Below are 14,100 nucleotides of genomic sequence, written 5' to 3' on the forward strand. Positions count from 1 at the left end.
TCTTTCTTTTTTTTTTGCCTGGCGCGGGGCAGAGGGAGGGGGACAGAGGGCAGACCGAGTGCAGAGGGGAAGGAGGACAGAGGGCAGAGGAGGAGGGGGACAGAGGGCAGAGGAGGAGGGGGACAGAGGGCAGAGGAGGAGGGGGACAGAGGGCAGACCAGGAGGACAGATGGCAGAGGAGGAGGGGAACAGAGAGCAGACCAAGGGCAGAGGAGGAGGAGGGCAGAGGAGGAGAGGGACAGAGGGCAGAGGAGGAGGGGGACAGATGGCAGAGGAGGAGGGGACAGATGGCAGAGGAGGACAGATGGCAGACCAGGAGGACAGAGAGCAGAGGAGGAGGACAGATGGCAGACCAGGAGGACAGAGAGCAGAGGAGGAGGACAGATGGCAGACCAGGAGGACAGAGGGCAGGGGAGGGGGACAGAGAGCAGAGGAGGAGGACAGAGGGCAGAGGAGGAGGGGGACAGAGGGCAGAGGAGGAGGGGGACAGAGGGCAGAGGAGGAGGGGGACAGAGGGCAGACCAGGAGGACAGATGGCAGAGGAGGAGGGCAGAGGAGGGGAGCAGAGAGCAGAGGAGGAGGAGGACAGAGAGCAGAGGAGGAGGACAGATGGCAGACCAGGAGGACAGAGAGCAGAGGAGGAGGGCAGAGGAGGGGAACAGAGGGCAGACCAGGAGGACAGAGGAGGGGGACAGAGGGCAGAGGAGGAGGGCAGAGGAGGGGGACAGAGGGCAGAGGAGGGGAACATATGGCAGAGGAGAAGGACAGATGGCAGAGGAGGAGGGCAGAGGAGGGGGAGAGAGGGCAGAGGAGGGAGACAGCGTGACAGAGGGCAGAGGAGGGGGCCAGCGTGACAGAGGGCAGAGGAGGGGGCCAGCATGACAGAGGGGGCAATGTGAGAGAGGGCAGTGTGCCTGGTTGCAGAGGGGGTAGTGTGCCTAGATGCAGAGGGGGCAGTGTGCCTGGATGCAGAGGGGCATTTTTGCATACAACTAAATAAGTATTTCTGTCGTGACCTAAATACTTATTACAACTTTTTGACCCAACTACCTCTAAAACAGGACTGTTCAGTAATTATTTTGGAGGGGTGCCTTGAAAAAATTTGGAGACTCTAAGGGTGCCGCGAACTGCAAAAGTTTGGGAACCACTGGTCTAGGCCCATCCAGGGATCCTGACTCAGGAAGATCCCAAACTATAATATTTTGCTGCCTTAACTACACCCAAAAAGTGGACATCTGGACAGCTTCTAAAAATGTTGACACTCTTGTATGGGATACGCATTGTCTGCACCTATTTCAGGATTACTCAGCTGTAGTGACATAGGCACACCGTGACCTCTCTCCATTCTGTACCAAACTCATCAAAGCAAAATGGAAATTTGCATTACTTTACCAGCTCCCCTGCTGGTCCTTTATGGCTCTGATTTTAAAGACTTCCTTTCTGCTGATGACGCACTCAACTCTCTGAAGGAGGAGGAGATGGACAGGTCAGATAGGGCCTCTGAGTGACTTATGGACTACTATTCTTTTGGAACAGGAAACGGGGAGTGCCAGTATGCTTTTAATGGCTGTTGAGTGCGGGAACAGATGACTGGCCATTGCTTCTGCTCTACCATTACCCCCAATATTTCTTGCTAGTCGCTTTCTACCTCCCCTTCCCACATTTCTTTGTCTCCTCTCCCATCTTTGCTCGCCCTAACCTTTCTCCCCCCTTTCTCCCCAACCTTCTTCCCCCTTTCTTTCTTTTTGCTTATTACAGGTTTGCGGAATGCATTGGTTAGCTTCTTCTTGTGTAGCGCAACAGTGAACTTGTCGGTTGGGGAATAATCCTCTCCGAATCCGAAAACTCTGGTTTTGACTCCAATGTGATGTTCTCTATTGTACTATAGCACTCTGATTTTATTTTTTATCATTTATTGTCTCTGTGTCCTGGGACTCACAAATAATAATATGGGAGTCCCGGGACAAAGAGACAATTAATGGTAAGAAAAGTAAAAAAAATGTTCGGAAACTTTAATATTGTTGGCTCACATGTTCTAGACTGGGGGGGGGGTGGTGCATCTGCACAAATGGGTGACTATCCTGAACAGGGCATCCAATAAATAGCTGACCAACTTTTTTGATCGAATTTGGAGGACTCTGAACCCTACAATGCATGATTACACATGTCTCTCTGCGGCACATGATACACTTTCCAGAATTAATTATTTTCTTATCTCTTCCTCCTTACTCCCCAAATGTGAGCCTGTAGGTATTATACCCATGGGTTTGGCAGATCACTCACTGATCTGGTTCAAGCTTAGGACCAAGACTATAAAAGACTCCCATATACAATGATAATTACTTGCCAAACTTGCTAATTCCTTGATGTTTACTAACATGCTGATTGCGGCCTGACAATCAGCAACATAGGGACGACCCTCAACTATTCTGGCAGACTGCTAAGTCAGTGCTTCGGGGACACATTATATCATATGTCAGACAAAATAATAAGGATCTTAACTATATTTGGTAGCACAGACTCAACTGACTTCTGCTTATCAGGTCCTGAAAACTCACCCCCTCTTCTACCACTAGATAACTTTATAGGAGAAAATTTTGATAATATTTTGACACGAATTAGCAATTTTCATACATGCATGTATAAATTTTGCAAATTTGGAAGCAAGTCTCTCCATCTTCTCACTAATTTGCTACAAATAGAAAAGAGTCCCAAATGTTATCCATGCCTTAAGTGATGAGATGGGAAGGGAATCACAGACTTATTGCGGTCATTCTACTCTGATCTCTACGCCCAAGACACCCTGCACCTTTCTAACAAACAAACGTTTTGGGATAATTTCACATTACCACAAATTTCAGACCAACAGGTGGCATCACTCACGGTCACCTTTACATTAGCTGAAGTACAACGAGCTTTTACATGTTTAAAAACAATAAAGGCCTCTGGCCCGGACGGAGTGTCCAGTGAATTTTATTTCTGAATATTTACAGGACTTTTCCAATGATATATTAATAAAGAACCTCCTTCCCACTAATTTCAATTCGGCTCTGAAAAAATTATTACCCAAACCAGGGTGGTACTTGCAATATCGTCCTATATCATTGTTTAATGTAGGCTATAAAATCTTGATAAAATAATTGGTGGCATGTCTAAAACTGATAGTCCCTCATATTCTCCATCCCGATCACACAGGATTCATCTGTGGCAGGCATTCCGTGACAAACGTGCGGAAAGTCTTGGCTGTGATACAGCACTTACACTCCTCTCTGATGAGTTTGTGGCTACTCTACAAACACTTTACACACAGCCACTGATCCAGATCTTGACTAATGGTTATGTAACTGATGCGTTCTGCATCCAACAGAGAACACATTAGGGATGCCCCTTTTCACCACTACTGTTCGCCCTAGCACTAAAACCTTGGCCTATTGCTTTAACATCAAACACAGCATATCAGGGCATTACAACTGGAAGTATAGACAGTAAAGTAGCTCTATACACCAACGATATGTTGCTATTAATCTTTGACCCCATACGCTCTATACCATCCATATTGGGAACCATTGAAATGTTTGGCTTTTTTGCCAGCTATAGAATTAATGCAGATAAATCAGAGGCCCTACTCCTTACTGGTCACAACTCCTCTCCCGATGTTCATGATACCTTGTCCCAATTTAAAGTAGTGAAAGGAAAACTTAAATATCTAAGTATACACTGTATATCCCTGCCAATCTGCAAAGATTTATATAAATTGAACTATCCGCACATAATTGATGCTATATCATCTAAACTGGGTAACTGGAAGGACCTTAACCTCTCCCTGCTTAGCAGAAATGCTATTATTAAAACCATATTGTTCCCAAAGCTGACCTACCTATTGCAGATGATTCCTGTCAGTCTATCTACAGCAGATGCTGCTCAATGCACCAAAATGTTTTCTAACTGTCTATGGAAAAATAGTAGGCCCAGAATCGCTAAATCTAAATGACACCTAGACAGAAACAGGGAGGCATCGGCATCCCAGACATTGGGGCCTTTGCTCGATCTGCCCTATTCCGCTATGCCTCAGGTTGGTTAATATGTCAGGATTTCTATGTCAATCTGGAATTGGAAGGAGAGCTTTTTGCACTCTACTCCCCAGCTGCCTTGCTTCATATGCCTCCACATCTCCTCCCCTCCCCAATGGCCAGCAATATTCTGTTCCGCGACACATAAAATGCGTAGGAAAATAGAATTAATAGAAATTGTCTTCTTTGGCAGACGGCCATCCCAGATGTTGAAAAAAGGGTTCTTAAGTTTTATTCTAAATGGGGACCTTACATAGAATCGCTTCCTGAGGCCCAACAAGATACCATTCTTAAGGTGTTTGAGTTCAACACCTGGTTCTTATACAGGTGGTGGGAAACAGAGGACTAATGGCTCCTATGTCTAGTGTAGCTTATGCTACTTTACTTTACCTTTCTTCTACTCCATCTGTGCGGAAAGATGCAAGCTGATGATGGCTCATTTTTAAAGTGAACTGTGAATTTGATTTAATCCTTACTTACCAATAGTTGAGCCACTAGTATTTTCTGCTTGAGGTGTTGCGCACACTATTTTACTTCCTGATTGTTTTACAATGTATTGGTTCTGTTTGGTTTTGATTAATCTTCTTTTTTTTCTTTTCTTATTTGACACAAATGTAAGTGTTCAACAAATAGTGATATTATCTATAATATTGTTTGTTCTCAAATCATAAAAAGTGATTTCCATATAATTATTTGATGAGATATTTTTTTTCCCCTTTTGTCAGTAACACTTTTCCTTCAGCCTGTAATCCCTTACCTGAGAACTGTTTGCTGAATGTTTAATATTTTATGTTTGAAAATGCAAATAAAAAGTATAAAAAAAATAAATAAATAAATTTAAAATGTCACATTTACTCTGTTAGCATTTCTCAGTTGTGTCCATTTGCCTCCCCACCTCCCCATTACAGTGACCACAACTTATCAGTGTTTTATTATTACCAACCAAGGGAAGCTGGCTGAGGATCAGTAGATCATTTTAACAATAGGCAGATCACGGCAGCCCAGACCAGCCCAATAATACTCTCAGCAAAAATATTTACATTGCCCGTTTTGGTCGGTACATGGGGCAAAAGGACGTGAGGGCTTTTAATTTGCAGATTGGAATAGATAAAATATTAAAATGTTTTGTTTACACACACATACCTTACTGATGGAAAACATACTACCTGTACTTACCATGTGCAGTAGGAACTTGGGTTGCTAATATATGGGGAATGATAAGAAATATACAATAAGTAATAGTTATAGCACAAATCAAAAAGACATTTTCATTAATTACATATAACATACAGGTAATTCATTGTGAAAAAAAAAAGTCTCTGATGTTGGAGGGTGCTCAGGAGGAGAGATTCATTCAAATATTCTGTTAGTATCTCAATATTTACAAATTTTAGAGATTACAGTAAAGATAGCTGGGCTCGCTATTTCCTTCTGAATAGAACTAGGTCTCTGTTAATAAAAGTGGCATTACTTGAAATGTAGACTCTGCCCACCTGTCATTCCAGGTATAATTCAATTATCTTGAGCAAGTGGGGTGCTGAACGAATCCCCCCAGATATTAACCTTCTGTTTGGTACCACCTTGTGGTGCAAGCTTATTGTTTCTTATGTTTGTTTGCCTGTACCTTTGTGCCTGGTGTGTTTTGTGCTGTTCTGTTTTACCATGGCTACTGTCAACCAGCATTCTATGTCTGTCCTTAATGCATGCATCTGAAACACCCGCCGGTCAGGCATTACAAGTGGGCAAAAAATATGTTTCAAGTGGCACCTAAATACCCACCCACCCTTCTTATAAATATTGTATTTGTGTGCTAAATTGTTTGACACAGACCATGCTGGTTATTCCTCCACTTTTATTGCAAGAAAGTGCCCACTTTTGACAGATAACAAAAAGAAGTCTCGGCCAATCATAGTGAGGACAAATATAGTAACATCGGTAGCAGTGTCTATGGAATAATAATTTAGGTGGTATTGCAGCATTAATATCCCTCTTTGAAAATATACCTAACTTTGGCTCTAACTAAAGTGTCTACTTCTGGATGCTAAAACCAAATAGCTTAACTGTTTTAAAAACAAATGTTGCTGTAATATGGTTGTTATTTATGTAAATTAATTGTACCAATATAGTCTGGGGATCCTGCTGGTGTTGTTTCTCCTGAAATTAAATAAATTGCTCTGTTAAGATGTACATAAAATACATTGAAAACATTATTAATCAGTTAAAAAGTAAGAGATAAATACAATATCATATCTTTGTGCTTTCTGTATATCTAATACCTCACTCTAAGTAAACATACATAGATTACTTTTGTAGCATTTTCTTAGATTTTATCAAAGGAATCACAGAATTTGTTAGCTTCCTCCCTCCAAAAAAGCCCCTTCTACTACCAAGCAGTGGTTATTTCTTAAGGACAATAAAGCTTATATTTTTTCATTGAAATATCTCCCACCAAGCTTGCGTGTCCCTAATTTGACACTGTTCTGACAAGACAAGCTTGATTTACATTGTGTAAAATATTTGTCAATGCTTTATCTTATGGTACTACAGCTCTGGTGTGCTTTTCAATATATATAACTGTTAGTGACTGATGTTGGAGGGTGCTAAGCAGGAGAGATTCATTCAAATATTCTATTAGTATCTCAATATTTACAAATTTTAGAGATAACAGTAAAGATAGCTGGGCTCGCTATTTCCTTCTGAATAGAACTAGGTCTCTGTTAATAAAAGTTGCATTAGTTGAAACGTAGACTCTGCCCACCTGGCATTACGGGTATAATTCAATTATCTTGAGCAAGTGTGGATCTGAACGAATCCCCCCAGATATTAACCTTCTGTTGGGTGCCAACTTGTGGTGCAAGGTTATTGTTTCTTATGTTTACCTGTACCTTTGAGCCTGGTGTGTTTTGTGCTGTTCTGTTTTACCATGGCTACTGTCAACTAGCATTCTATATCTGTCCTTAATGCATGCATCTGAAACACCCACCGGTCAGGCATTACAAGTGGGCAGAAAATATGTATCAAGTGGCACCTAAAAACTAAGGATGAGCGGGCTCGGATTTCGCTAATCTGAACCCACCCGAACAGTGCGGATCCGACCGGATCCGAGCACTGTTCGGATACTTCCGGCCGCCTAAGGAATCCAAAACGAGGCTATGACATCCAAGTCTCGCGTCGGATCTCGCATGTCATAAATGCCCTGCTCGCAGCCGCCATCTTCATTCTCCCTGTGGGTAGTGTAGAGGGAGGTTGTTGAGAAATAGTGATACTGTGCTCTGTCCTGCTGATTAGTTTAGTCAAGTGGTGCTCTGTCCTGCTGAGTCCAGTAGTACTTTGGCCAGTGCTCTGTCCTGCTGATTCCAGTGGTGCTTTTGTCCTGTATTTTTTTCTGCTAAGTCCATAGTAATTTGATAATTATCCCAAAATCTTAAAAAAAATTAAACAAAAAATAAATAAATAATTTAAAAAAAATCTAATTTTTTTTAAAAAAAATTATAAAAAATATTATAGAGCAATATATTATTGCAGTCCCAAAAAATAGGAACTGCAATCTATATTACTACGTTCACTGTTTCTGCAGTCCCAAAAAATAGAAACTGCAATCCATATTACTACGTTCACTGTTTCTGCAGTCCCAAAGTGTGTGTGGTTTAGGGGTACGCTCTCTTGTGCTGCATATAATGGAGTACAAAAATTTGGAGGATAAAGTAGAGAAAGATCAAGACCCACTTCCTCCTAATGCTGAAGCTGCTGCCACTAATCATGACATAGAAGATGAAATGCCATCAATGTCGTCTGCCAAGGGCGATGCCCAATCTTCAACACCTGTGGCTGCGAGGAAAAAGCTCAGTTTTCCTAAAAGACCCGCTGGCGGGGATGCTGAGAACATCTGGTCCAGACTGAATGACCTGCCAACCATTGCAGACATGTCTACTGTTGCTGCATTGGATGCTGTCACAATTGAAAAAATGGTGGAGGATTATTTTGCTGACACCATCCAAATAGACATGTCAGACAGTCCATATTGTTACTAGCAGGAAAAAAAGGCAGTTTGGAAGCCCCTGTACAAACTGGCTCTATTTTACCTGAGTTGTCCCCCCTCCAGTGTGTACTCCGAAAGAGTTTTTAATGCAGCGGGGAACCTGCTCAGTGAGCGGCGAAGGAGGTTGCTTCCGCAGAACGTTGAAAAAATGATGTTCATAAAAATGAATTATCAATTCCTCAATCAAGTACAGCACTGGCCTCCAGATACTACAGAGGGACCTGTGGTTGTGGAGTCCAGCGGGGACGAATTGATAATGTGTGAGGATGAGGAAGTATACACTGACGGGGGAGAGGAATCAGAGGATGAGGATGAGGATGACATCTTGCCTCAGTAGAGCCTGTTTAGTTTGTAAAGGGAGAGATGAATAGCTTTTTTGGTGTGGGGGCCCAAACAAACCAATCATTTCAGCCACAGTTGTTTGGTAGGTCCTGTCGCTGAAATGATTGGTTTGTTAAAGTGTGCATGTCCTATTTCAACAACATAAGGGTCGGTGGGAGGACTCAAGGACAATTCCATCTTGCAACTCTTTTTTTGGCATTATGTGACGTCCAACAATCGTTTGCCATGGGCACGAAGTACGACAGTAGTCATCCTATGGCAAAGCAGATAACTGCAGCCTTAACAGCTATGTTGGTGTTAGACGTGCATCCGGTGTCCGCCATCTGTGCAGTGGAATTCAGACAATTTGAAGGATGTATTGTGGCCCCGGTACCAAATTAGGTACCGGGACCACTCCACTACGCAGTCCAGAAAGATTCGTATCAGATATTAAACTATGTTCACTGTTCCTGCCAAATAAAAAAAGAATGAAAATGACCTGTCATCAACGAAAACAAGAGGTAGTGACGCGCTAGAACTCCACCCTCTATATGCTGCAGAGGATGGAGGAGCAGAAAAAGGCCATTCAAGCCTACACAGCCACGTGTTAGTGCCGCCCACTTGTGTCGCTTAGCTTAGACATCCAGCTACCTCGGTGCAACGTTTTGGACTAAAAACAATATTGTGAGGTGTGAGGTGTTCTGAATAGACTGAAAATTAGTGCAAATGATTGTTATTGAATGTTATTGAGGATAATAATAGTGTAGGAGTGAAAAAAAACAAAAAAACTGGATTTTAGCACTTTTTATGCTTTTTTAAAAATAAATTAGAACCAAAACCTTTCGTCAGGTGTTTTGGCAAAACAAATCAGAACCCAAAACTTCAAGCTAACCAGAACATAAAACCCAAAACACAAAACACTAAAAGTGGCCGGTGCACACCGCTACTAAAAACCCACCCACCCTTCTTATAAATATTGTATTTGTGGGCTAAATTGTTTGACACAGACCATGCTGGTTATTCCTCCACTTTTATTGCAAGAAAGTGCCCACCTTGGACAGAATACAAAAAGAAGTCTCGGTCAATTATAGTGAGGACAAATATAGTAACATCGGTATCAGTCTCTATGGAATAATACTTTAGGTGGTATTGGAGCATTAACATCCCTCTTTGAAAGTATACTTAACTTTGGCTCTAACTAAAGTGTCTACTGTTGGATGCTAAAACCAAATAGCTTAACTGTTTTAAAAATAAATGCTGCTGTAATATGGTTGTTCTTTATGTAAATTAATTGTACCAATATAGTCGGGGGATCCTGCTGGTGTTGTTTCTCCTGAAATTAAATAAATTGCTCTGTTAAGATGTACATAAAATACATTGAAAACATTATTAATCAGTTAAAAAGGAGGAGATGAATACAATATCAACGCTTTGTGCTTTCTTTATATTTAATCCCTCACTCTAAGTAAACATACATAGTTTACTTTTGTAGCATTTTCTAACATTTTATCAAAGGAATCACAGAATTTGTTAGCTTCCTCCCTCCAAAAAAGTCTCTTCTACTACCAAGCAGTGGTTAAGTGGTTATTTATTACGGACAATAAAGCTTATATTTTTTCATTGAAATATCTCCCACCAAGCTTCTGTGTCCCTAATTTGGCACTCTTCTGACAACACAAGCTTCTTTTACATTGTGTAGAATATTTGTCAATGCTTTAACTTATGGTACTACAGCTCTGATGTGCTTTTCAATATATATAACTGTTAGTGACTGATGTTGGAGGGTGCTAAGCAGGAGAGATTCATTCAAATATTCTGTTAGTATCTCAATATTTACAAATTTTATAGATAACAGTAAAGATAGCTGGGCTCGCTATTTCCTTCTGAATAGAACTAGGTCTCTGTTAATAAAAGTGGCATTACTTGAAACGTAGACTCTGCCCACCTGTCATTATGGGTATAATTCAATTATCTTGAGCAAGTGGGGTGCTGAACGAATCCCCCCAGATATTAACCTTCTGTTTGGTACCACCTTGTGGTGCAAGGTTATTGTTTCTTATGTTTGCCTGTACCTTTGTGCCTAGTGTGTTTTGTGCTGTTCTGTTTTACCATGGCTACTGTCAACTAGCATTCTATGTCTGTCCTTAAGATGTACCTAAAATACTTTGAAAACATCATTAATCAGTTAAAAAGTAAGAGATGAATGGAATATCAGCTCTTTGTGCTTTCGTTATATCTAATCCCTCACTCTAAGTCAGTGGTCAGGGAGCTGCGAGCTGAAATCCAGCGAGATATTACTGTATTAACGGTAATATTTTTAAAGTGCGGGATTTTCGGCGATCCCGCCGTCAACTGAATACCCCCCTTAGAGTCTCCATATTTTTTTTAAGACACCCCTTCAAAATAATTACTGTGCAGTCTTGTTTTAGTTGGGTCAAAAAATTGTAATAAGTATTTAGGTCAGGACAGAAATACTTATTTAGTTGTATACAAAAATGCTCCCTCTGCATCCAGACACTCTGCCCCAGACACTATTCCCCCTCTGCCCCCAGACACCCTACCCTCACTGCCCCCAGACACTCTTCCCCAGACACTCTGCCCTATCTGCCCTCTGTCACGCTGCCCCCTCTGCCCTCTCTCACGCTGTCCCCTTCCTCTGCCATGCTGTCACTTCCTCCTCTGCCCTCCTTCACGCTGTGCCCTCTGCCCTCTCTCATGCTGTCCCCCCTCCTCTGCCATGCTGTCCCCCCTCCTCTGCCCTGTGCCAAGCTGTTCCCCTTCCTCTGCCACACTGTCTCTTCTCCTCTGCCCTCTGTCACGCTGTCCCCCTCCTCTGCCATGCTGTCCCCCCTCCTCTGCCCTCTGTCACGCTGTCCCCCTCCTCTGCCCCGCTGTCCCCCCTCCTCTGCCCCACTGCCCCCCCTCCTCTCTCATGCTGTACCCCCCTCTCTCATGCTGTGTCAACTGCACCTCTCACGCTGTGTCCCCCTCCACTGTCCCTCTCACGCTGTGTCCCCCTCCACTGCCCGACTCACGCTGTGTCCCCCTCCACTGTCCCTCTCATGCTGTGTCCCCCTCCGCTGCCCCTCTCACGCTGTGTCCCCCTCCACTGCCCCACTCATGCTGTGTCCTCCTCCACTGCCCCTCCACGTTTGTCCCCCTCCACTGTCCCTCTCACGCTGTCCTCCTTCTCTGTCCCTCTCACGCTGTCCTCCTTCTCTGTCACGCTGTCCCCTTCTGCCGCGCGCCAGCCATAGAAAAAACAAACAACACAAAATCTTACCAATCCGCGCGGCACCGGGACCCAGCATCCTCCTCTCTCACGCAGTGACAGCTGCGTGAGAGAGGAGGATGCTGGGTCCCGGCACCGCACGGATTGGTAAATTTTTGTGTTGTTTGTTTTTTTCTATGGCTGGCCCACGGCACCCCTGTGACAGCGCCGCGGCACCCCTGTGACAGCGCCGTGGCACCCCTGGGAGCCGCGGCGCACACTTTGGGAACCGCCGACATATATGATTTTACTTATGTACAAAATATAAAATATGTTTATTGCATGGGGAAATCAGAGACTATGTGTGACTAAAGAAATAAAAACACAGGCATTCTGAGTTCCAGCCATGGTACATGCTGATTTCACCTGCCGTTTACTGGTAGTTGTCACTATGTAAATGAAAGTACTTTATGCACTTTATGCAGATGTTATGCAGATGTTATCTGTTATCTAGTTTTTATTGATGTCTAACTTATTACATATCAGTAAAAATATGGATATTTGCATAATTGTATTAGTATTAAAGGCTGATGATAACTGATTTAAATATAGCACACAACCAATTTAATCTGTTGACAATATTTCCTTTAAAATTAGTAAATCAAATTCATGGTCAGTTTAATAGATTTTGTATAATTAAATAATGAAATAATGTATACATCTCTTGAAACTGCTTTTACCACCCAGAAAAGTATACTGCTCAAATGTATGTTACCTCCTCCCCCCAGATTTCTTACATGTGCATGGGATTACCTTTGTTGTTTTTCATTTGTTGGATGTCTCACAATCAATGACAATTAAAATAATAATATTGGGCCTGATTCATTAAGAATCTAAACTTAAGAAACTTCTTATTTCAGTCTCCTGGACAAAACCATGTTACAATGCAAGGGGTGCAAATTAGTATTCTGTTTTGCACATAACTTAAATACTGACTGTTTCTAAACTTAAGATCCTTAATGAATCAGGACCCTTCTGGCTACATTAATAGCTCCAGTAATGCTAGAAGCAACCTGCCTGGTCTAACACAGTCACCCATGTGTTTGGACAAACTGGACAATAATCTTTTCAATAGACTCTAGGGGCTAAGCAGCAGGAATACAAAATTATGACCAGTTTTATAGAACCAACAGTGTTCTATATACTTTCATAACAATGTAGAGGAAACCTGTCTTCTAATTAGTATACTTATCCCATGGGTCCTGATCACATAAGGGATTCCTGTAAATCAAGCCAGAGAAGATACCTATGGCACCCTAACCCAGCTCCATCAATAATCATAGCCTTATTATGTGAGACAAATTGTAAACATTATAATTAACAATTGATTTTACATTGAATTAAACTTGAAAGAAAATGTTTTAATTTAAAATATGCTACAATGTAAATATGGAAAAAATTAATGGAGGAATTTGGAGGAAAAATCAAAGATTTTCCTCTCCTCCATTTAAGATTTCTCTCTGAAGCAATAGGGTCATGGCCAAAAGATTTGAGAATAACACAAATATTAGTTTTCACAAAATTTGCTGTTTCAGTATCTTTAGACCTGTTTGTCAGATGTTGCTATGGTATACTGTAGTAAAACTACAAGCATTTCATAAGTGTCAAAGACTTTTATTGACAATTACATTAAGTTTATGCAAAGAGTCAATATTTGCAGTGTTGACCCTTCTTTTTAAAGACCTCTGCAATTCGCCCTGGCATGCTGTCAATCAACTTCTCGGCCACATACTGATTGATGGCCGTTCATTCTTGCCTAATCAATGCTTGTAGTTTTTCAGAATTTGTGGGTTTTTGTGTATCCACTTATGTCTTGAGGATTGACCACAAGTTCTCAATGGGATTAAGGTCTGGGGAGTTTCCTGGCCATGGACCCAAAATTTTGATGTTTTAATCCCTGAGTCACTTAGTCATCACTTTTGCCTTATAGCAAGGTGCTCCATCATGCTGGAAAAGGCATTGTTCGTCACCAAACTGTTCTTGGATGATTGGGAGAAGTTGCTCTTGGAGGATGTTTTGGTACCATTCTTTATTCATGGCTGTGTTATTAGACAAAATTGGGAATGAGCCCACTCCCTTGGCTGCGGGGTAACCCCACACATGAATGGTCTCAGGATGCATTACTGTTGGCATGACACAGGACTGATGGTACCACTCAGATTTTCTTCTCCGGAAAAGCGTTTTTTACAGATGCCCCAAACAATCTGAAAGGGGATTCATCAGAGAAAATGACTTTACCTCAGTCCTCAGCAGTCCAATCCCTGTACCTTTTGAAAAATGTCAGTCTGTCGCTGATGTTTTTCCTGGAGAGAAGTGGATTCTTTGTTGGTGTTATTGACACCAGGCCATCCTCCAAAACTTTTCGCCTAACTGTGTGTGCAGATGCACTCACACCTGCC

The 14,100-nt window shown here is 42.2% G+C and overlaps 1 protein-coding gene across 1 annotated transcript in view; it reads right to left on the reverse strand.

Moving 5' to 3' along the window:
• Positions 1-12,470, reverse strand: part of LOC142149569 (mucin-19-like) — a 105,568-nt gene extending 93,098 nt beyond the window's left edge. Inside the window, exons 1-3 of the mRNA XM_075204895.1 lie at positions 12,455-12,470; positions 9,728-9,763; positions 5,247-5,270 (exon numbers count right to left, since the gene is read on the reverse strand). Coding sequence (XP_075060996.1) covers positions 5,247-5,270; positions 9,728-9,763; positions 12,455-12,470 — 76 coding nt within the window. The remainder of the gene's footprint in view (positions 1-5,246; positions 5,271-9,727; positions 9,764-12,454) is intronic.
• Positions 12,471-14,100: the final 1,630 nt, after the last annotated feature.

The sequence above is a fragment of the Mixophyes fleayi genome, chromosome 4 (genome assembly GCF_038048845.1).
Source record: "Mixophyes fleayi isolate aMixFle1 chromosome 4, aMixFle1.hap1, whole genome shotgun sequence".
NCBI lineage: Eukaryota > Metazoa > Chordata > Amphibia > Anura > Limnodynastidae > Mixophyes > Mixophyes fleayi.